The sequence below is a fragment of the Pituophis catenifer genome, unplaced genomic scaffold (genome assembly GCF_029215685.1).
Source record: "Pituophis catenifer annectens isolate HBS135680 unplaced genomic scaffold, rPitCat1.0.hap2 SCAF_1, whole genome shotgun sequence".
Taxonomy (NCBI): Eukaryota; Metazoa; Chordata; class Lepidosauria; order Squamata; family Colubridae; genus Pituophis; species Pituophis catenifer.
This window is the reverse complement of record NW_027256881.1, coordinates 182581120-182606412: the sequence shown is the minus strand read 5'-3', so window position 1 is coordinate 182606412 and position 25293 is coordinate 182581120. Positions and strand designations below refer to the sequence as shown.

Genomic DNA, 25293 nt, shown 5'->3' with positions numbered 1-25293 from the left:
CCATGTTTCAATAATCAATAAATATCCAGTTTTGTATTCATTACTGCTTCAGTAAAGCAAATCATAATGGAAGAAAACAGTGGATATATGATAGGAAAATATTTGGTGGAGAAAAGAAAAAATAAAGACCCAAACCTCAAAGCAATTCAGTACAAAAGCCAATTTTATAACAAGTGCTTTTTCAAGATAAAGACACAACAATCAAAATGTGAACGTTTCTTATTTATTCAAAAGCTAGGGTATGACAAAGACAATTAAAATGTAATATGCCACCTTTTTACATGAATTGCTTGATGATCTGAGACTTCTTATATGTCTCCCTGCCCAAAAATGCTCACACACAAATAACCATTAATATTTTATACACAAATGTTTATTTCTCAAACAGCCCCTTTAAACACAAGGAACAGAATCTTAAATCCTCATCAAGATGATTTCCCTCCCATATTCTCTGTAATCATTGTGTTTCTTGGTCACTACTGGCTTTAACACCAAAACAAAGACATGTTATTTAAAAATCATGCTATTGATTTCTAAGCTCTGCCTCTGACCATTCTACGGTACTCTGCAGTGTCTTAAAAATTGTACATCACCAGTTCTGAACCAAATATGGAATAGCTGTCTATTGAACACAAAACAAATGAGAAATAAAATTACAAGACATAATCAAGTTCATAACGAATGTAGGTATTCTTTTCATCATTGTAGATTCGTGGATAATGTGCTATTAGAGCATCCTGTGAACCAATATAGATGGAATTATAAATCTTCCAATACACATCTCTGACTTTTCTGGCAGGGTGAAACAAACCCTAGGAAAAAAAAAAGAACCAGAAATTAAATTGCACTTAAGTGAATCATCTTATTTACTGATCATTTTACAAAGAAATGGCATTTTTCGACATGTCAGAAATCTGGATACATTATTCAGTTCGATCTCTATTGTCTAGCTCCTCCTTCCTAGAAATAATTGGCAAAAGCTTTGAGAAGCAGCAGTAATAAGTTGCAGAACTTCTTATATGTAGCCACTGCCTTTCTACTTATGTTGATTTTATACTTTGTGGTTTATGTAGTCTTTTATTAAAATAATTTATCTGTTTATTAAGGCAAATGTATCTGTTGCCCATGCTAGATATTATTTCTTATCATATGAATCATTCAGAAAATTTTCTACTAGCAAAAAATGATCTTGGAAGATTTCATTATCTATGTTCATTTGCAAACCATATACATGGAACCTTCCTACATTACAATTCTTTTCTAGAGTTCAATATAAAGAAATCTTTAAGACAGTTGCAGGATACTTTTCAATTAAATAATTTTCCTGATCTAATATTGTTTTTAAAAAATATTCAGAAATCTAGATAGGCATTTTTATCCAATTTACCTGTAAACAATACTGCAACATCCGGCAAGGTCCAATAGCCACCCTTAGGCCCTCCAGTGCTCCCATAACTGCTTGGATGACATGAGGAGATGTCTCAAACACATTGGGCCACACATAATTTAGCAAGTGATTCAGAGAGTCCTCACAGCCAAACCCATATACTCCAAGAGACATATGCTGCACTACTGCACTAGCTGTTTGCCTGTGCACCAGATCCCTGAAAAAGAAATTGTACAGAAGAAATTATTAGTAACTTGCTCCCTATTTTTTCTTTCTTTCAACCTTAAGTTGAACCAGAAGTTGTTCTAGTTTGATAAAATAAAATCTTTTAATATCAAACATGACTGTTCATCCTTTTCTCCTCAATAGTCTTGGGTTGATAGCTGGCACAGTTAACTTCCCCCCTTTTGACTCCAAGTCAAAACTGTGCTTCAATACCACAAAAAGAAGAAAAGAAACATTGCCAGGTCAACCAAATTCCTAAAACAGATCAATGTAAGAAGGCGTGTCAAAAAGAGAAAAATGAGAGGGAGCAGCAGCACTTCAGCAGCCCAACGGGCTGACTCCCCCAGCTCAGATAAGTTGCTAGACAGGGTGGATTTGCTAGTAGGTGGATGGGTAGAGAATAAAAAGAATATCAAAAAACAAAGCTACCCTTGCTTCTCTTTTACTTACACAACCAGTATAAGGAACCATAGCAATAGAGGCACCCTCTATCCCAGCACCTATTTGTGCTCTGGAGCTGAATTCCTATTCAAATAATTAAACAAGGGTAAGAAAGGGACTGTTCTTTCCCTTCTCATTTCCCTTCTACTGTTGGCGTAAAGGAATATAATAGAATTATCATTTAAGATTATTTAACTCCAGACCATTGTAATTACTGTATTTCAAGAAAAGCTATATACTGTAGAATAACTCTTGAATGTACTAATTTATTTAAATACATAAAGGAGGTCCAAAAGTAATTATTACATATATGTATATTCCTGATGTCCAAGAAACAGAAAACCACATTTTTCAACTATCCCAAAAATTTCACATCTCAATGAACATGTCTCTGTGGTCTTTCCATACTGCCACAATCATGAACCTAAGTAATTGGCTTAATATTTGTTAGGTTTACTATAACCTGGCAGATAAGAGCAAAGGAAAAAAAATAGTTTAGTGTGGAGGGAAAAATTACCTGTCCATTAAAGCATCTTCAAGTAAGGGGGGTAACAGCATAAATGTAGTCTTTTCCCATTTCTCCAATATATTCAAATAGGAAAGAAAGAGATTTTAATACACCATTCTGAACATTCAACTCTGGAACTCTGTATTCATTCATAAGTGCAGGCAGTACTGTAAAAGGGGAACAAGTTTCAGCCACAATAGCAATTGCCACTGTTGTACACACTCTGTTTTGTCTTTCTTGTACTTTCAAATTATTTAGCAGGGTTGCAAGCACATCATGGGGCCTAAAATAAGGGAAAGATGAAAATATTAGAGAAAAATTACAGTTAAAAATCTATCTGCCTGCCTATCCACATAATTAATCTTTCTCAAGGAAAGATTTCTTGTATTTTTGCTAACAGAAAAGTTTTAGAATACATTTACAAAATCATATGAAACTAAGTAACTTTATATTTAATTATTTCACAAGCTTACAATAATCATGGGGAAGCTCATGTGATAATGTTTGATGCATAGTATTTTCCTTGGTAAAAATTCTAATTGCTTATAATTAATCAATCCACAATTTTATTACATATAATGTGCGCCAGATTATCAGGGTTTTTTTTTTTTACTGCTAACTTAATTCCTCTTTTCTTCTTCTTTCCAATTCTGTCACATGATTACATTAAATGAAATCAATGCTCTCTTCTGGTTGGGATGTTAGATTCTGTCCAAGAAATTCATTTCCAGATAAATGCATAAAATCTAAGGTAGGTAAAATGTTTAATGTGAGAATGTCTTGCCACTAACAACCAAGACATAGATAATTACAGTAGAGTTAACTGTAACATTAACTTTTCATTCCCCATTTAAACAAATCAGTACAGGAAGCTTATACTTACCCAATAGCTTTTGCAATATAACCAAATGTATTCACAGTAGCTCTTCTAATAGCTTTCTTATGTGCTTTTAACAATTCAAGCAATTCAAAACAAATCCTCATCCATTCCCTTGCAGAAACATATTCTGCCCCTCTGGAAGAAAGAGGAAATGGTATTAATAATAGTAATAAAGAACATTTAAATACATTTGCCAAATTAAGTGAAATAGTAGAGAAGACAGAGAGGGCTTCCCTCCCCAAAACTCTAACCTCTAAACCAAAGCACCTCCCCAAGATGGCATTATTTATCCTGATAGATGCAGTCACATTCCTTATGCTAAAATCTTTCTGTGGTTTTCTCTATGCAGAGAAAGGCACTGAATAAGGGATTTCTGGGAAGGAGAACAGCCTTGTCCTGACTTCTCTTGGACAGATACAGCAGTCAGCCGGTTGGAAATTCTTCTAAATCTTTGAAATACACTGCTAAATTTTGAGGGAAAAGCAACGATGGAAGGTATTTAATGAGGACAGATGCAATAATAGTACGCACATGATCTTCATCAGAACATTAGGATTTCATAAACTCTGTACAGGTAGTCGACTTACGACCATAATTGAGCCCACATTTTCTGTTGCTAAGTGAGACAGTTGTAAAGTGAGTGTTACTCCATTTTGCAACCTTTCTTACCCACAGTTGTTAAGTGAACCACGGCAGTCATTAAGTTAGTAACACAGTTAAGGGGATCTGGCTTTCCCATTGACTTTGCTTGTCAGAAGGTCGCAAAAGATGATTACATGACCCTGGGACACTGCAACCGTCATAAATAAGTCAGTTGCCAAGCATCTGAATTTTTATCATATGACCATTGGGGATGTTGCAACAGTTGAAAAAATGGTCTTAAGTCACTTTTTTTCAGTGCTATTGTAAATTTGAATGGTCACTAAATGAACTATATTGTAAGTCGAGAATTACTTGTATAAATCCATTTTAAGAAGTCATTTTATTTGTAAGACATATTTAACTGTTTATAATGTTGTTACAAATGAATTTACCTGTCTGCAATACGTCCAACCAAGTCAATACAATTCTCTTGTACTTTTTCATGCCTGTTTTTCAAGATAGGTGTGAGTCTTGGCAGCAGATCCTTAATTGGAGGAGTCATTTTGTGCATACCTGTTAAATGTAAGAAACAATACATTTAATCTCCATTTCTGTTTTTCAAAGTAAAAATGTCACTCTAACCACAACTCACATACTTACCTATGACGTTCACAATGGCTTTAAGAGCTCCTAGGATACTGCCCAATACTTCAGGGTATTCTTCACCCAAATACTCATACAATACCACACCCAAGTGACCCATCAATTTTTCCTAGAACCAAAAGACAAAGAAAAATATACATAGACTCCAACAATTTTAAACCAACAGCAGATGTTTAGGGAAGAAGATAGCAAACAGTGAATACCTCTTGACAGGTTTTCATGACAACTGCAGTACGAGATATCAGGTCGGCAGCTTGCTGTCTCACTTTGGCTGATTTGTTGTTCAAACGCCACAACACTGTACCACAGATCTGGGGTAAATATGGTTTCACTCGCTTGCCAAGAGCATTTACCACTGTACCAAAGCCATTCAACATCACCGAGTCCTATCAATCAAAAAAATTAGACCAGTGTTAAAATACTGACATTGTTGGGTTTTTATTGTCACATTCCGGGCAAGATTAAATTCTAGGCTGTCATCTTTTGAAGTGACTTGACAAGCAAGAAATATTACTGTAGTCCTCTGATAGCAAAATAATGCAAGAACATTCTATAACTTAACTCCAGCCCTTACACTGAAATAGATCAATTCCATTTTGAGAATGTTTAGCAATGATGCCCATCGAAGAGAATTTAAGAATTTTAATGTTAATTTCTATTCTACAGGAAAAAAGACTAAACTGACCGCAAAAGCAGGATGTATTAGATGAAGAAAGATTGAGAGCTCTTTCCCATCACGAAAAAGATGCTGATTATTTACTGGGGCAGAGAATAGTTTATCTCAGTCCAAGCATAACCCTAATGAGAGATGAAATGTTCTCTCATTACACAGACCTTGTGTATCTCTAAAATTTATTAATTTGCCATCTGCAACGATTAAGTGATTTTTGATGGCATAAATATATCTTTCCAACATTTCCCAATATTTGTCATAACTTGAATCTGAATCCAGAATAGCTTTTATGAGTATATTCATATACCTCTGTAGTCTGTTCTTGGAAGGCATATAAAATGCCATCAATAAGTTGTTCTTCCAACTTGTGGTCAATGTCAGCTGCACCCAGATTCCCCATGATCTTTTCAATAGTTTCCATAACCATTTTCCTATATTGCTCAGCTTCATCTTTCAGATCATCCACAATCCTGGAAATAATTTCTGCAGCTCCAACTTTGTTTGCAAGCTCCACGGTTGTGTCAACCAACTACAACAAACACAAAAGTTTATGGAATCAATGATCAATTTAGAAATTTGGAACCATCTCAATTCCATTTCCAAACAAAAATAATGTATTAAGGATAAAGGCAAAATGGATACATCTGGATTTTTGAAAAGTACACTAGATACTATCACAAGTTAGCTGCCACATAACAGGTAACCAATCACAAAGTAAAACATGCGGGAACACCCCCTCATTTTCTTCCCCTTTAGGGCAGAGGTGGGTTTCAGCAGGTTCTGACCAGTTCTGGAGAACCGGTAGCAGAAATTTTGAGTAGTTCGGAGAACTGGTAGTAAAAATTCTGACTGCCCCTGCCCCCATCTATTCTCTGCCTCCCAAGTCCCAGATGATCAGGAGGAAATGGGGATTTTGCAGTAACCTTCCCCTGGATTGGGGATAGAATGGAGATTTTATAGTATCCTTCCCCTGCCACGCCCACCAAGCCATGCCACGCCCACAGAACCGGCAGTAAAAATTTCTGAAACCCACCACAGCTTTAGGGTATGTATGTATCAGGCACACAATATATATTCCTTTTCATTTTTCTTCTAAGCCAATTATCTCTGCTTAGAAACCTCTACGGATGTTCCCAATTCCACTTCCTCGCAATTGGAATTAAATTTTGACCAACAATAAGCATCCTTTAGTTTTATCTATATTCTGCTTAATGTAATTATTAGGAATTTCTGCTAAAAATTACTGTACTAGTGTCAATAATAGTAATACCTGTCTATAATTTCTTCTATCCAATGCCATTCTATGCTGCCAGAAATGCTTGAAAAATGGAGGCAAAATTTCTGTTTTAATGTAGTTTGCTTCAACACCATCTGTGCCACAACACTGCTTTACAACCTGGAAAAAAAAGACAAGCTAATGTAAAATTTTCCAAAAAGTAAAGATGTTATTCTACCAAGTGTGCTTTATGCATTTCAAATAAATAAAATTATTTGGAAGAGCATTACAGCAAGAATGGGCAACACTGAATGTATTTGCATATGTGTAGTGATTATACTAATGCAGACCTGGGAATTTAGCAATATCCAGAGCGCTTACGGGCTTCTCATATTTACATTTAACAATCTTTAGAATCTCCTCAGAAACCAATTAGTTCAAAATTCAGCTCAACCACTATTTCATTAGCAAATCTTAAAAAGCTGCTATACTTTTATTTCAGAATCTCAGGATTATTTGGATAATGGACAGGAACGTATCAACATAGTTTTTAACACTGTGAAGTCTAATTCTTCAGGTAAAGTGAAACGTAGGTGCTAATCATGAATATTTTTTATTAAGAAACTGAAGTTCTCAGTTTTACCACCATCTCTACATTTATGTACACCTCTCTACTTTTATGCATTTCAGAGTCATATCTTTTTCTTTACCTCCCAATGGCGAGGCTTCCACCAGCAGAACAAAGCAGACTCCAACAAAATCTTCCATGTTCAAATATACCTACATACCTTCAACACAATCTTCTTCATTTCTTCATCAGGAGACTGAAACTCTCTGATAAGAATGAGCATTACTTCTCTGGTATAGTAGTTGGCATACTCTGCATCCATAAGTGGAATAAGATATCCTATGGCTTTCAAGAAAGCAGCCAGACCCTAAAATATATATATATAAAAAACAAATATTATTATAAATAACACCACCTATTAACGAATATTATCTGACTGATGTTAAATTGGACATACCTTTCCTCTGTGTTGACGTATGCCTTTCCAAAGGGGCTTTAGAACAGAGTCAAATGATTCAATACCATATGGGGTTGCTGCTTCAGCTAAAGCAGCAATGGCTAAAGCACTAATGGTGCGTACTTTCTGTTGCTCATCAACCAAGCCTGCAAAACAAATATGTAGTTTATTCTGTATTTCAGATTTCTTTTACCTATTATAGTGTGTGTGTGTGTGTGGGGGGAAACTATGCTGCCATTTTTTAAAAATATTGCTAAGGAGCAGGGGGGGGACATCTAATTTATTAAATAAGGAAGGTTCAGACAACTTCCTTTACTGCTTTCAGATAAAGGGAAAGTCTGTTTTTTTCAGACATTCAAGGATCTGCTCTGCAGGGTTAACCATCTAGAATAATTTTTGAGATAGCATTTGGTGGGAAGTCAGCAACTATCCTCCTAGAAGTCTAGGTGATGATAGCTTTGGAGGAACATTATGGCAGATGGAAAGTCTGCAATGATGTTACTAGGGTATTGCAATAGGTACTAGGTCTTATAAACTTTGGGATAGGCAAGACCAGCAGCAGAGGGGCTTTTTGAGGGATTTCAGAATGAGATAGAGCCCAGCACACAAAGAGATGAAGGCAAAGAAATAAGCAGGAAGTTTTCCTGGATTGTAATGAGAGACAAATATCAACATACTGAATAGTTTTACCAGAGACAGCCTCATTTTTAACAGAACATTCTATACTTCAGCAAAATCCATCTAATTGATATATACTGCTTATAACCTATCAGTCAGTATTGATTTGTCATGAGGGCTAATTTACTGAGAAATTAAAGGATAAAATCAACTGTAAGTTTGATTCTTAAATATAAAGACTATTACATTTCAAAAGGAATAGAGAAAACGACTGCTTTAATCCACTTCATTTAATTGTTACAGATTACTGACATCCAACTCTAAATCATTCAATCTCATAGTTACAGAACATTTAACACACCTACCATGTTCAATAATTTCAACCAAACTCCTGAGATGGGGTAAAATTGCACAACCCATCAGAATAGCAATTTGCTGCACAATCTTGATGCCCGTGTGTCTGGCTTGCCAAGACTTCTTGCTTTTGCACACAGCTTTTAAAAATGGCAACAAGGATGGAATTCCTAGGGCAGAAGCAACAACAGCAAAAGCTCGAGCTGTTGTGTTACGAACATATTCATCCATGTTATCAATATCAGGTCGCATGGTAGAGATCATTGTTGCCAGCCCAGCTGCCTGAATGGACCAAAAACATAAGAATCTGTTAATCCAACCAAAAACCAAAAATACTTATTTATTATTATTATTATTATTATTATTATTATTATTATTATTATTATTATTTAAATTTATATCCCGCCCTTCTCCCCAAAGGGACTCAGGGCGGTGAACAGCCGAGAATTAAAATAACATACAATATAAAAGTTAAAATAATTAAAAATAAATTAAACGGCCGCCCCAATTTAAAATATGTTCCATATTTTGCCATTATTGGTTGTTTTTCAGTGATAGAATATGGCTTAAAGTGAAACATTCTTGTTCTTAACAGCTCAATTTTGTGTGCATATCTATACATAAATTCAAATTGTACACAACCATTTGGCATATCTTCCTTCATCTCTAAGCTAGTATCTGTTCATTAATTAAGAAAGATATATTACCTTAGCCAGGTTGGAAATGATTTCTCTGCCTTCCACTCTAGCATAGTAATCTTCATCAATCAGCAAAGGTTCAATGACCACAAGAATCTAAAAGAAATTGAATGAAAGTCAAAACTCATGGAAATTAATGTTTGATACAAATAATGTAATATTAATTTTGCAAGCACAAATGAAGCTTCAGTCTCTTGTAAGATAAACATTTACTGACCTAAGTTGACAGCTTAAGAATTCCATTTAAAGGTTAATTTTGGAAAACTGTACACATACATATATATTGAAACCATCTGAACTAATCATTTAACAAGATAGCAATTCATAGGTAACACTAAAGAGTCTTTAGAAGGGCTGTTTAAAACCTGTGGCTTGCCTGCTCACTCTCTGTTGCTTGTATGGCTAGGAAGTGGAAGAAATTAAGGTTCATTTCAATTATCTCAATTCTTAGCCTATTAAAATGATACATTTAACCAAAAAAAAAAAAAAACCTGCCAACCCCATGGACTTAAAAAAAAAAAGCCTATAATTTGTTTCTAAACAATTCTCTCTTTTTACATGGTGTTAATTTTCCTGTCATTTGAAAGAAAGGGGAGGGAAAAGTGCATGAATCAAAATTGCACAGATTAGAAGCTTGCACATGAAATCCTATATCCTAGAATAGCGTTATAGCCAGAGTCATTCTACATTTATGTACAAAATATAGTTACAATTATGAGTTTACAAGAGGCTTCTGATCAAGTATGCAACACACTGAAATACTACATTCAGAGACACAAACCTTGTGTACATATGGCCGGACTAAGTCATCCAACTTATATAAGATTCTGTCAATAACTTTAACAAGCAAGTGGCGTTCTTGATCTTCAAGGGTTGGAGACATCAGAAGGGGCAAAATTTGATTGAACAATGGGCCAGCTCCAAATTCTCGAGCTTTGTCAGTAATCTGTCGCAAAGCAGCCTATGGAAGCAGAAGAAAGAAAGCATACTATTATATATAAACTCCAAAATTCCACCAAGTCAAATAATCAGTTATAAAGGTACATTGCTATTACATTTGACATCACAGTGCATTTCTACAAAGGAAGCATTTTAGTTATGGCACATAAAGCAAACAAGCATATTTCAGAAGCAGCTTATTAATAAACTGAGTGTGTGTATATGTATGTATATGTCTTTGCAAACACACACACACACACACACACACACACACACACACACACACACACACACACACCAAAGCTGAAAGCAATCTAGGAACAAAGAAAAGATAAAATGAACCAAAAGTGGGAATAAAAGGAAAATGCCATTGATATGAAAGTAGTCTATTTTACCTTCCTCATTGGAGGGGTGCCATTTTTTATCTTCAAAAGCAGTTTCATTATTTTTCTTTCTTTCTGTTCCTCTGGACTAAGAGTTGATTCATCAACATCAACCTGTAATTGTCACATATGTACAATATTAACATATATTCACTTGAATTTCTTCATCAAAGAACACAACACTGTCAGACCAAAGAACTCACCAGCAGTTTATCAAAATATTGTATGTCATCTGGTTTTAGGAAAGGAAGATTTCCTGAGGGCTGGTCATTGACACTCTTCATAGTCCTGTCTTCTGTTTGCATGTGGAATCCAGTCATGCCACCCAAGGGGGTTGGTGTTGCTGTAAGTTTACGAGCTGGAGTACGAATAGGAACATAACCTGCTGGGGGAGGGAGAACCTGAATGGACAAATAAACACATTGTCACATCACAGAAGAAAAAAGGAATTCCGTACTTCAAATTAAAAAAAGCTATGTTTTTTCTAGGAATAGTTTCAATTTGTTTGTTAAGATTTGTTATTTGTTAATTTATACACTGCCTTTATTCTAGAAGCTCAAGATGATTTATATAGCATTCCTAATGTTTCACTAAAACAAGATGCCTGTAAGGCAGCTTGGCCCAACAGAAAGCAAGTAACTAGTCATTCCATGACCTTCCATAGCTCTACTATTCCAGACCAAGGCAACCAATGTAATGGGTTTTTGTCATTTTACCCTGAGCACTACTGTACATTGTTTCTGGACTGAACAGTGTTGGTCCTCAAGCTCTCTTCTGTCCAAGGTACATGTGAGATAGAGAATTCTGTCCAAGGTACATGTGAGGTAGAGAACCATAACCCAGGCCATCACAGTCCCTTCTTAATTCTAAGTCTCTCTCCCCAGAAAACATGCATCAGTGATATGGACTTCTTGAACATCACTATTTAAATACTGGGAAAGTAGGAATTTGCCAGGCAGGTAGCTCTGGCATCTTATAAAATGTGCTTATATCTTGTCCTACATTTTTTTTCAAAGAATTATTAGAGGTAATTTTAGCTCCTATTGATGAAACTGCATTAGAGGATGTTGTGGTCAAAGAAAGAACATGAAAAGAGCTGAAAGCAAGGATCCTCCTCAACCATTTATTATTTCCCTTACCATTTAATCAGAAATGAAGACATTTCAAAAGTAGCTTAAGATACAATAGAATCAACAAATGGGAGATGAATTAGCTGTTCAAGTACTTTGGTTCATTCTAAATAGATCTTTGAAATTCAGTCTAATTTTTAAGATCGTGCTAAATTTTAGAATGAAATCTCTTTGGCCTTTTAAGAGATTTCTTTTTCATAGTTCATATAGAATCAAAATATTTTATTCCCATTAGTGACATTTAGATGATTTATGTATACACTGAATTTAGCACACAGATACTATTATTGTACATGGCTTATTCCTTACCCGATAGCCCTCAGGAAACATGGCATCCAACTCTTCATCAGAAAGGGGTCTATTTCTTTCATCAATTTCTCTTTCCCATCGCCAGGCTTGGAGTTGTTCAGGAGTCATGCTCATTATGTGCCCTATAAAGAATTTGTTCAATATATGAAGTACATGGAGACAACATGCATGTTTTTTAAAAAAATTATTGGCAATGTTTTCAAGTCATTGTGATAAGCATTATATTTCCAAAAATGCTTTAACTTGATCTGATAACTGAAGTTTAAGTAGAGCACAGATATGAAACAGTAGTATGACAGTATAATGGATATTCAGGCTAACTTCAGCATTAAACAATTATGATTATAGAATAGGATTTCATTTGTTCCCTACTTTCCTTTTTCTGTCTCCAGAATGCTCTAGTATGTTCCTATTCAAGGCAAATGTCAAGCAGGGCAGATGTGTGCATGTGCACTTTAATTAAACTTTAAGAATAATGAAAATTCTACTGGTCAAAGATCCCTTGTCATATAATACCACTGAATCTAGCAGATATAATTAGAATTTTGGCTATTTAAGGGAACTGAAATTACCTGGTGTAGGTGTTGCCATGTTCATAGCTGGTGTACCAATTGGTGTTTTGCCTGGTGTTAATACAGGGGTGCTGCCACCCATCTGACTTGCCGGTGTCTCATCCCAACGTGATTTTCTTTTACTCGCTCCAGGAGTTGGCGTTTCACCAATGGAATCACCCCCTCGATCAGTACGAGGAGTTTCTGCCCATCCACTCCCATGTCCTGGGGTATCTGGAAAACAAAATCCAACCATTTCAAATTGAATTCAGTTCACAAATAGAAGTAAAAACTTTCACAGTACTTTTATCTAAACTCCTAATCTCAGATTTATCTATAATAATTTGTCCAAGCAAAGTTATATTAGGTTATTAGTTTAATTTCTGGGACTGATATACAGGGAGCTTACTAACATGCAATATTGTCTTGCTCCTCTGAGCAAAAGACCTCCTTTGACATACCCAAATACATCCTTTTTTAAAAAGTGGCTTATAAGGTTACCTACATTCTATTTTTAGCATAAGTATCAATATGTTATCAAGATATAGCTAAAGCTTATTAGAACTAAGGGGACAAAAATCAAGTTAAAAAAATAAAAACTCCGGAATGCAAAAGCTTTCCAACAGCATACTGAATAAACAGTTGGTCTCATTTGAAATTAAGATAATCTGCTAAACATAATGTACTAATTTACTGATACAGTAGACTAAATTTATTTTAATATGTTCCACAAAGAATACCTCTTTCTGTTTTTGGAGTCTCATCCCATCGATTCTTCCGAGCACTGGAAGTTGCACCTCCATGCCCAGGTGTTGCATGACCAGGTGTATCACCACGCCCAGGTGTTGCAGCTCCTGCTGGTGTATGACTAGGAGTTGGATCCCATATTTTAGATCCAGGGGTTGCTCCAGGTGTCTCACTACCCTTTGCACGACCAGGTGTTTCATCCCAGCGCAGTGATGGAGTATGTCCAGGTGTCTGAACAAAATAAAACAGGGTTTAATGAAAATGTACTTCGAGATAACGTTTTACAAAAACATATCATATCTTTCAGTCAACAGTCTTATGTCTGGTTCAAATGACAGGATACATTATTCTTTTTAAAAATGTTGAGGCTTAGACCTGCAGATTCATTTGCATTGATGGATTAATTTAAAAATGTCACAGAAGAATGTTGTCTGTGCTTGAAACAGGTATATGTTGAGCACTATAGCCTGTCCTATATTTTATTTCCAACTTGGCAGATAATGAATAAAAAAATAGAATATGCATTAAGATGTTACCTCAGCTTGATCCCAGCTAGACAATTTCTTAGGTGTGGCACCAGGAGTCTGGTCAGCAGTCTGGTCCCAACGCCGTTTGCGTTTTGATGGTGGCTGGGATGCAGCACCATTGACGACTTTAAGTTCACCAGCTTTAGCCTTTTCTGCTAGTTGCTGTCTAATTTCTCTCTGTTAAAGAGAAAAGATGTCTCAAATAACATGAACTAAAGAAATAAGTTCAGAGTTATTGGTACATTCATATCTTCTAAATGGATCCACATTTTAATTTGGGATATACATTTCTACAGGTGAGCATTTCCAATTATTGGTATTAATCAATTACAGAAGATCCTCCTTTAACCAGCATTCAGTGGCTGTTCAAACTCATAACAGTACTGAGTAAGTGGCATTTACAACCAGTCCTCATACTTATGTTAGCCAGTCTCCCCATGGTCACATGAGCATCATTTGAGACCTTCACCACTGGCTTCCAAGAAGAAAATCAATGGGGAAGCTGTCACGAATGGCGATTTGCTTAACAAATGGCAACTGGAAGGACCAGAACTGCTGCCACTAAGCAGCATGTCAAACAATTACATTGCTTCGCAACAGAAATTCCAGTCCCATTACCATTATTAAGTGACAACTACCTGTATAGCCAAATAGACCCAAACCACGTACATAAAGAGAGTGGTATATATGAAGCAAAATACAGAATATATTGGTCTAAATTTTCTAAATTATCACAGTATTTCCTGGCTAGTGCAAATCACTGTTTTTATTTGAACAAATATTTAGCTGAATAATTTATACCCAAATTATACTTACATATGTGATTGCAACATGTTTTATGCGGTTCCATTAATGAACTATGTATGTGCATGTGTGTGCATCTATGAATTTACAATACATCAAACTACAACTTTTTATATATACTAAGAGAATGTGGCGGGTAGCACAGGCGGCCGGCTGAGGCACGTGCGACCCGCTGATTAGCGACTGCTGGAATCTAGATCCCGGGGTGATCGTCGGCTAGCTTCCCAGGCGGCCGCTGAATCAGCGAAGCTGTAGTCCAGACCCGGTGCGATCTCTGGCTTGCTCAGAGCGAGCGGTGCGCAATATGGCGGATCAAACGGTTCCCCAGCTGAGAAGCGCCAATTTAAACTGTCGGGGGGGGCGCAGGGTGGCAGCGCGGCGGCGTTTCCAGCCAAAGCTAAACTGACCAGTTCACAAGGAGCAGCAAAAAACAAACAAACAAAAAAACCCTGAAGTCCAGACCATCTGATTCTGGTGGTCAGGAATGAGTTGAATGAGAGAACTGCCAGTATGTCTCGACAGAGTCAAATAAATTGGAGTCGATAGAGGCATGGCCACCAAAATTATGACTCAGTCTCCAGGCAGATCAACTGTATCAACCCATTCCTGACCCACTCTGCAGCCAATTGGGAGAATGTGAATCGTAATATTATTTAAAGTGGGCCTTGGCAAAGCATTATCTATTCAGCAGACAAATCAACCTACTTCATGTACAACACCAAGCTAGAATTTTTAATCAATTTGTTGAGACAGGCATTTTGCCAGGCTTTTAAATGTTCATATAATTGTATATTATCCATATTTCATGTTTTAGATTTGGTAAGTCTTAATGTTAGAGGAACCTCTCTGTATGTTGCGTATCATTAAATTTTCCTACAATATTCTGAAGTGTTCTGCCTCCAAAGCATTGCAGGAACTAAGCAGTGGTCATAAAGCAGAGAGGAAATACACCAAAAGAAGACATCAATACTAGTGGTACTTCAGGAACTCAACATGCCATGAACTAAGAAAAGCCTTGCCTAAGATAATGAAAACTGAAGCTTAAGAGTAACAATCTTAACCAACTAACCTCTTCTTTTGTTAAATGTTGTTCACGCATAACATCCATATATGTTCTGGCATTCATTTTAGGATCAGGTGTCTTCCCACCTGCAGAAGAGAACAGCAACAGGACAAAAGCATAATAAGTGCAGGAAAGGCAGAAAAGTTGGCTTTTAAACTGCTCTATTCTAACTTTATTTTATTTCAAAATCAATTAATTTTAATATTTTGACTGATTTTTAAGAAGTTATATGAATCTTACTTTTATTCACTTTGCTGATCAATTTAACCTGTTTGAACACAAACATAACTACAACAGCTTAAAACAAATATTTTAAAGGAGATAAGAATGATAAAATGACAGCACAGTTAAGAGTCTTCAGAAGTGATGGGTTCCTGGGTTGCTAATCCGGAATACGTACACTTTCGTGCCTTTTGTCTCCATCAGCAGTTCTGACTTCAAGCAGCAGAATAGAAGCCTAGAAAATTATCTCTTTACCATTAGTAACACTTTGGAAAGATATTTATAATCAACACATTACCTTGTTCAAGCTGATAAAGCCTATGATATCTGACTATACGTACTACTGTAAACCTAAATAACTCAAATTGTTTTATCATACAGATCAGTGTATATGTTTGATGAATCTGGACAATGAACCCCAGATTCTTACTTTGTGGAGGCATGCTAAAAGGGCTTCACTTTAAGAGCACCCAATTTCTCCCCCCACTTATTCTGAAGGTATAATTACAACTGTGAACTGATTGCAGTACAGTGTTTTTACCATAAGGATACTCACAGGCAAAAAGTCTTTCCCCACATCATAAATATTAATTTGAACCTTGAAATTTATTCTAATTTCAAATATTTACAGAAGCCCAGCCATATAGTAACAATCTTATCTAGGAAGCACTATTTTTAAAGTGCAGATTGGCTATACCAGTAGTATAGCATTAGTATTTAGGACAAAATATAATTCTTAATACATTTTCTATGCTGAACATCAATGCCCAATTGGCAGTGTCATTCTGACACCAGCTTTGATAGGACTTTCCTTTGGGATACTTTTTCACCATTATCTACACAGGATGTGTTGAACTGCACCCTTAAGAATGCAGACAGGACTGGCATATAGCAGTACTGCTGTAGGAAAGAAATTAAGGACAGTTAGTATGGGCCTGTGAATTCTGACAATACATGTTTATATCAATGACAGTTAAGCAAGTAAAATCCATATCCCTATTAATTCATGCAGGCTGAAATGCCAATTTACAAAAACCTGCAACCAGTTATAGTTTTAATCAACAGGTGCTCTAAGGTTTCTTGTCAAACTAACACACCCAAGGAAAGCGTCCATCAGGCCCACAGATACCCCTTGCACTAAGCTAGGTTTATAAAATTTATCAGAATATATCTGAACTACTAAAAGTAACAAACGTTTTAAATGTTACTTTTGTTTCTCTTAAGCTTAACTTCTTGAAAATTCAAAATGTGAGAATCAACTGCTCCAGTTTGCTAGGCACCGTTTTAAAAGCAGTCATTCTTTATGTTCTACTTTTGGATTGAAAGCATCCAGTAAGTTGGAAGATTCTTGAGCACTAAATATTAAAATCACTCAAAGTACAGCATATATAACCAAAGCAATAAGAAAAGAGAAACCTTTAACCCTTTGTGTTTCTATGGCAATGGTTCATTATTTTCTTGTCCTTCTACCTGGAAAGAAAATCTGTATTATAAAGGATGAACAAAATGGCAAACTATGATTTCAAACAACTTTCAAAGTGTATAAACTAAAACTCCTGAATTTTCAAGCATGCCAACAGAAATCAAAGGGCTAAAGATAATTTAAGGAAACAAAACTGATAAAATTGAGTGAAAAATGAAAATAATTTACCATCTGCAAAGGGATCAAGACGTTCGGGGGAAATAATCATCATCCGTCTCCGATTTTTGTATTCATCTTCTCTGTCGGCAATCTTTTGTGGACGATGTTCAGCAAATGGATCATACTAAAAGTGAGATAAATAAGATACAACTCTCAATAAAGGCTGGAACAGATTATTCTATTGTACTCAAAATCTGTTCTGAGTGTTGAAAGACATTGTGGAGAACCAGGGAAAAGATAAACTGAAGACGATTATGGTAAAAAAACCCTTCATGTAGCTATACTTAGCATTTGCTTCAACAGTCTAAAAGGGTAGTGATTAGCACTGTTTCTCTTTAAAAAATTCTTTATGGTAAAATGTCAACATATGGATAAAAATGCTTTAATTTGTAGTCACCTTTCTACATCATGGAAGTCAGATGAATTAAGATGATGTTCTAATCCTTCAGATTTCAGCACAATTATTTTCAAATAATGCATTCTACAAACACTAAAGTGCCATCAATCCCCTTAAGAGGGGTAGGCAATTAATTTTCCCAAGGGGTCACGTAAGAAATAGGTAATGTTGTGAAAGGCCAAAACAGGTCTATAAAGGTGCATAGGCAGACACAAATGCACATATGTAAATTGAAACAGTCACCTTCAAAATAAAAGTGAAGCAGTTGTATTGCGTTCATGGCATACATGTATATTTGATTTCTAATTTCCAATTGACCTCATATGGGCTGGACAGGAAATCATGTAATCATGCCTCTTAGTGGAAGCAGTTTCTGCTGTGGTCATTAAGCCAGAGTCCTTGGGCAAAGACCTCACATTTGTTTTGTCCTGCACAAACAGCCTCCATTTCAATTCCTCCCCTATCTATTACAACCCTTCCACCTTTGGTCTTTTGGACTCCCTGCACAGGATAGCTGATAAAGAGGCCACTGTATTCTGCCGACCCCCATTGACTCTTGTTGTGTTCTTTCTTCTTGGCACAAGGGTTGTCAATACTCTACATATTATATATATAATAAATACATCTGTATATTATTAATATATTCTAAAATCACCTGTTCAGTTGATTGTGGTATGTCATTAAGTAATGCCACCGGTGCATGATACCCAGGCTTCTTCTGGCCAAGCAAACTTGTAGAAGAATAGTCGTCATCATCCTACATAAATCAAAATGATTAGGAGAGATCAACACTATATTTATTGAATATATTTTTGTACTAAAATAATTCAAAATTTCTTTAAAAATGTAAATGGAACTGTTTAAGCATAACTGTTAAAACAACTGAATCCACGAAGTCTTTAAACAATGCAGTTGTGCTATTGCTAATTAAATAATTAAAAAATAAATAATTAAATAAGTTACACTTACATCTTCAAGTTCAGTTGCTGCAATTGAAGTTACATATCCAGCAAACCTGCTATCACTTCCACCATAGATCTCTTGATCGTAATACCCTGTAGAATCAAGGCCAACTCCTTGAGCTTCATCAAGCGCAGCTTTTTTGCCTTGAATTTCTCGAATCTGGGCTTCAATGTCTGTGAAAAAGTTACAAGCTAACATTATATATATTTCAAAACAACATATCGAAAGGATTACACTGACCTTTTCTATAACTTTTATCTTCTCTTAATTTATGAATCTTGGCAAAATTGATTTTGAGAGCTTACATACTATTTCTGTGTAAGATCAATTTAAATGTATAATTTGATGAATGTTCTAGTACACACATTTTGATGTTAAGAACAATTATATGAATATGCTTAAAAAAGCATCAAATGCACATTTATGCTCTGGGGAAATTTCTGCCTAATTTTGAGAAGTTTATCTTTATTCCCAGTCAAATTTGATTTATGCAATTCCATAAACCATAATGAATTTTTGAATGACAGAATATAACTACACTCTAATCTGAATCACACAACTGTCTGAAAACACAAAACAGCCAGGAAAAACCTCCTATATTAATTCATCATATAAAAGGGGGCGGGGATTCTTTGTCAAAGGAGTCTAGCAGAATCAATTTTTCTGTTATGGTGCTGTGGGACAACTGGTTTTGGGTGTCCCACAGCAGCATTTTTAGCACTGTTAGAGATTGGAAATACCAACATATTAGGGACTGGTCCCAAAGTTTCCCAATTTTTCTACCCTCTTTTTAAAGATTTTGAGTTGGAGAGCACAGATAATCTGCCTTCTATTACTCTGCATGTTAAATGCTTACAATTAATAAACCATGGTTTATATTGTCAGCTTGCCCTCCCCTCCATGTATAGGAAAAGCAAGTATTAAAGCATTTTTAGAGAAAACTTAAGTTTCACATTATGTGGGGAATGCATTCTGTTTTAGCCAAATGTATTCAATATGTCAAATCATGTTTTGCTTAAACCATATTGTAATATATTCCAAATCCATATTCATCCATAATGCAAAAATAAATTTTTTCAAGAGAGAAAAACTTTAATTTGTTCTTATGCACAAAGGAAAAAGAGCACATATGTCCAACTCTTAATTAAGGGCACTCTCCAGCATACCATTCAACAAGTACAGTAGGGCAAGGTAAAAAGGATAAAGGTTTCCCTGTCCAGTCATGTCTGACTCTAAGGCGTGATTCTGTTTTCTAACTGAGAGAGCCAATGTTGTCTAAAGACACATCCACGGTCATGTGGCTGGCATGATTATATGCCAAGGTGCTCGGAACACTGTTATCTTCCCACTGAAGTAGTACCTATTTATCTACTTGCATTTTGATACTTTCAAACTGTTAGGTTGGCAGAAGTTGGCACAAGTAACAGGAGCTCACCCAGTTGCACAGGGCTTGGGATCTTGAACATTGGCAAATTTAAGTAACTCTCCCCACACCAAACAACTGGCTTAATCAATATTCCAATTTTGTAAAAATGCTACCCATTACTTTTTAGAATAAAAATAATGGGTCATATTATCAAAAAAGTTAGATAATTTTTAAGAAGCTTAAAGGTCTTCTAAGAAGATATCAGAGAAGATATTATATGCCAGAACTTTTACTCATGTGCACTGAAGTGAGAAAAACACACTAAGAACATTAAGAAACACACTTCTATAAATAAAGGCTGTGCTTGCATCATTTTAATTCTTAGAATTCATTCTAGAATCTTTGTTCATGACTTTCAACTCTGGAACAAATCAGAAGTCTGAATTCAGACATCATAATACACTTTGGTTGGTTGATTTTCAATCTATCCTGCTTTCAGCAACAGCCAAATGGAAGCACCTGAGCAAAATACCCTGCCATTCTGACCAATCCCAGTTAAGCAGGAACTCTTAAAGTTATTGCTTAATGTGACATGCAAATACACCGTCTCTTAAATAAATAATACATGGTATCTAGCAAGTAATACATGAATATCTAACTATGATATCCAGGCATTTCAATAAATGCATTGTTATTTTTATCCAACTCTCAATATGAATAGACCAACTTATTAAAAATGAATCGTTTTTGCTTTATTAGTGATAGGTCATATAATTTTAATCTTTCCCTGAATATTTTCAGCCTATATCCAAGCTAAATAATTTTTCTATTAAAAAAAAAAAACGACTCACCAGACTATTAGGAAAATTCTCAGATCTCTGATTAAAGAATACATTTACTCCAAATTTGGCTCCCTTTCCATTCCTAGCTTATACAGAAGTTTCTATGCTTAGAATTCTCTTTGGTCCTGCCCTCCATGTATGTTTTCATGTACCATTTCCAGAAATCTTAATGCCATGCAAAATACATGCCACTTCAATTTTGGGGGGAAATTGATGAAAAATATTCTGATCAGTTTTACATATATGGTATTAATTTTAAAACATTATGTGGTACATTCACTGATTGCTATAATTAGATAATTATTAAATTATTTTGGATCATTTTCCCCATTACATAAATAACAGCTCCTTTTGTATGTAATGGGAACACTGAATTTTCATTTAATTTTTCCAATATCTTTATAATTGTTTCTAATTAAAGATTTTAGAAAAGCTAGAAATGATATAACACTCTTCAATGTACATCAATCAACATTTATGACATGTGCAGTTTAAAGTGAAAAATCCATTTCCTCATCTAAAAAAAACAAAACAAAACCTAAGATGCTCAACTGGATTGATACCTTTTGAACTTCCTATTGAAAAGAACAAGCCAATCTGAAATAAAAAGTTAATAAATAACCCAGGCAGAAAAAATGCAAAAAGAGCTGCAAGGTGTTCCTCTCTTAACAGAAGCCACTGAAGAGGTGGAGAATACCATATGTGCCCAAAATACTCTCACAAATTATATTCCTGTAATATGGTATGCTACATACCGAAAGTTACAAACTGGCTAGGTTCACATAACAGATACAAATAATCTTTTGTCTTCTGCTTATAATCCTTCCGAAAGGCAGAAGGATCAAAGTACACATATGCTAGATCTATGTTTTTAATCTTCAAGACTTCAACAATAACAACCCAGTGACGTAGATTAAGAGTATGCTTAATACATTTATTAAGGGTAAATCATAATCAATCAATCAGAATAGAACTGGAAGGGACCTTGGAGGTCTTCTAGTCCAACCTTCTGCTCAAGCAGGAGATCCTACCATTTCAGACAGGTGACTGTCCAGTCTCTTTTTAAAAACCTCCATTAATTTATTAAAGTGTGCTTAATAAATTTACTAATTTATTAAGAGTAAATCATGCTCCTAGTAGTAACCCTAAGGGTATGCTTTACCGCAAGAGTGCTTCCGCTGTTATTAGTGGTCTCTTCATCCTACTTCAAAACCTTAACCACACCCCTCCTATACTCTGAGGTCCCTTTCTCATGTCTCGTCTTTCACAGGTTTCCTTTGGTAAACCCCTTTTGCACCTTTTAACCGTCCTACGTTAAACAAAGAGCCCACCCTTACCCCAAAAGCAGGCTACCTTTCGTCGGACGCCCGATATTAAAAGAAAAAACGGGCCTTACGTCCCAAACACATGTCGACCCGAATCTTGTTATTCTCGCACGTTTTTCCTCCGGTCGCGCAAGTTTCATTAACAAACCATTATTGTCAAATAATAAAAGTCTTCGTCGTTTAACGAACAAAAACGTTCCCCGTTTTAATCCGGTGAGCGGGCACCAAAGAGTGCGCGTTTACCTCGAAGTGGGAAAGAAACAGATGGCGGTTATCTGACGGGCCCATCCTAACGCCCGTGGCTTTCCAGCTCACACCCAACTTCTCTAGCCGCCCTCTGGCCTTCCCCGCACTGAGCTACCGACGACACAGAGGCCGAACGAAGAGGAGCGCGCAAGCGGGAGAAAATCGCTCCGCGACGCCATTACGCGCAGGCCCAGGCCCGACGGAGACCCAACCGCTTCACCGCCCGGACTCCCCTCACACCCTCCACTTTCTTCTCGAGGGCTTGGCGACCGTTTGAAAGGGAAGGCGAGGAGAGGCGGCCAGAAGGGGCGCCGCCCAAACGTGAAAGACCGCGACCGTTTCTTACCTTCGTGGGTCTTGGCGATCTTCGCCATTTTGTGGAGCTCGAAGAAAAACGGGAAGCGAGATGGAAGGGGGCGCCGAGCGCCTTCTCGCGACGACGTCAACTTCCGCTAGTGGGCGGGGTTGCGAGGGAAACTCCTGCGCAGGCGGGGAAGAAGGGAGGCCAGTACAACTGTAGATCGTGAAACTGGCAGAGTCGCTCGAATGCACGGATAGGCGAGGTCCCTGCTCTTGGGATTTTGCCCTTTATATAATAACCACGTTGTTCGCCTGCTTGTCGGAAGCCCACTCGTTTGCGAGTGTGTCCCGAGAAAGTAAGTACCCTATAGGTTAAAAAACACAGAGATCTTTATAGGTGGCAAAAGGAGTAAGTTTGTTTTTTATTTCCCAGTCCAGTCCAGAGATTTGACGCTCTTGATCCTGACTTTGGTGGGGGGAAGTTTGAATCGGAGGTAATTATTTTAAACGCGGTTGTCATTTGTTCAAACGCGAGAGGAGGTTTTGAGCCTCGATTGCTCTATGAGTGTGAGATTAAGAATAACAGCTGCACCATCCAGGCGAAGCCTGAATGATGGACTTCATTTCTGTCTGCTTATGGACCCGGATCCATTCATGGATAAAAGTGCAATATGTTTTTTATTTTTTAAAAAATAACATACGTGACTGTTAAATACAGGATATTATTGAGACTCTTGAACAAGATTAGAATGCAAATTGGAAATATACATACTCTTATGTTCTTTCAACCGCAGTGGGCTCTTTTCAGTTGTCATTGTGTGTGTGTGTGTGTGTCTTTTATATATTAGCTTCTAGTTTTTGCTCCATCATCCAAAGATATTTGGATCCTTCCAGCGATTACTATTTTCCCCATTCCTGCTCCTTATATTTACAGCTGTTTTTTTTTAAAAACCCAACCAATCATGTCATGTTTTCAGTTTCCTACAAATCTCTGCAGCCAAACAACTGCATATGAAAAACTTTCTATCTTCTTTGCTGATCATTTTCACACATTAAATGGTCCAGACAGTTAAGAAGAGCTACTTTTAGTCAAAGATCATTTAGTGCTAAATTACTTTTTCTTGGTCCATCTCTTACCTTTTTTTTAAGTTTGCTTTTTATTTAATAACTAAAAGTAGAAGTCGCTGCTTCTATTTTTTCCCACAACAAAAATCCTGAAGTTGGGCTGACAAAGAAGGATTGGCCCAAAGTCATGCAATGAAAGAAGTTGGAGTAAATCCTTGGGTGTCCCTCCTCCTTATTCAACACTTTAACCACAACACCATGCTATTTTCTATGGTAGAAGAGCTGACAAGGAAGGAGTATTAACAGCCTTTATTAATCTGAAGCAAAGATTACGTGCTACAGAGTCTCATAAATTAGCTCTCCTCTAGGCATTTCACCTCTTGCCAATTTAGTTTTCATCTCCCACAGGAATTGAACTTGTTGATTAATGTTTTTATTAACATAATATTTAGCATGATTTTGAATTTTTAAACAGATACATCTGGTTTCAACTGCCCTAAAATATACAACATCCTAAATCATTTGATGATGATGTTATCCATTCAGTCAAGTCCTACTCTTAGATATTCTATGGGCCAGGTCTCTCTATATCTTCTGATCTTGAAGTATTTGAGTTTTTCTATGCTCTGGTTAGTGTCAGCTCTGATAAGTGTCCAGTCACCATGTTTGGCCTGGTTTCCTTTTACCCCTAAATCATTTAGTAGTCTTAAATCTTTTTTTATGCTGTTTCCTTTAAGATTTGCATTTTTTCAATCTCAATCTGGAACAGCAAAATCTGGCAAAATCCATATGCAATTCCTGGACAAACACAGATGTCCAGATCGTCTAATTCTGGATAGAAGTTGCAAAACACTTGGAATTATAGCTCTCATTTTTAATATATCACATTCAATTTTTTATATGTAGAAAAATAGTATTGGTTTAATGAGCATGCTTAGTTAGAATTTAATGCTTTTTGAATGGGGATGTGTGTCTTAAGAGCAGATGTACCTTAGCAGAGGTATCTTAGATTGGATTATAAATTACAACATAAAAGTAGATATGAAAGAGAAAATACCTACCTTTAGAAAATTTGCTGTTTATGTCAGGGGAGTATGAGCTTACCTTCTGTTTTAATTACATTTTAATGAGGTCATTTTTCTTCTTACATTGTTCAATAATTAACAGCTTGAGCCATTACCTAGTAGTTTGATTTTTGATAC

General features: G+C 36.2%; 1 protein-coding gene across 1 annotated transcript; it reads right to left on the bottom strand.

Annotated features, from left to right (window-relative positions):
• Positions 1–201: 201 nt before the first annotated feature.
• On the bottom strand, positions 202–23154 carry SF3B1 (splicing factor 3b subunit 1). The gene is given in 26 exon segments (XM_070933284.1): positions 202–812; positions 1388–1604; positions 2571–2599; positions 2601–2844; positions 3445–3576; positions 4476–4596; positions 4684–4795; positions 4890–5072; positions 5667–5888; positions 6630–6755; positions 7364–7510; positions 7601–7746; positions 8584–8854; positions 9280–9366; positions 10052–10231; positions 10605–10706; positions 10796–10993; positions 12032–12153; positions 12604–12816; positions 13323–13560; positions 13866–14033; positions 15730–15809; positions 17597–17711; positions 18640–18741; positions 18954–19120; positions 23073–23154. Coding segments are annotated over 26 exon segments (3909 nt in total). The 5' UTR covers positions 23101–23154; the 3' UTR covers positions 202–653.
• Between the last annotated feature and the right edge of the window lie 2139 nt (positions 23155–25293).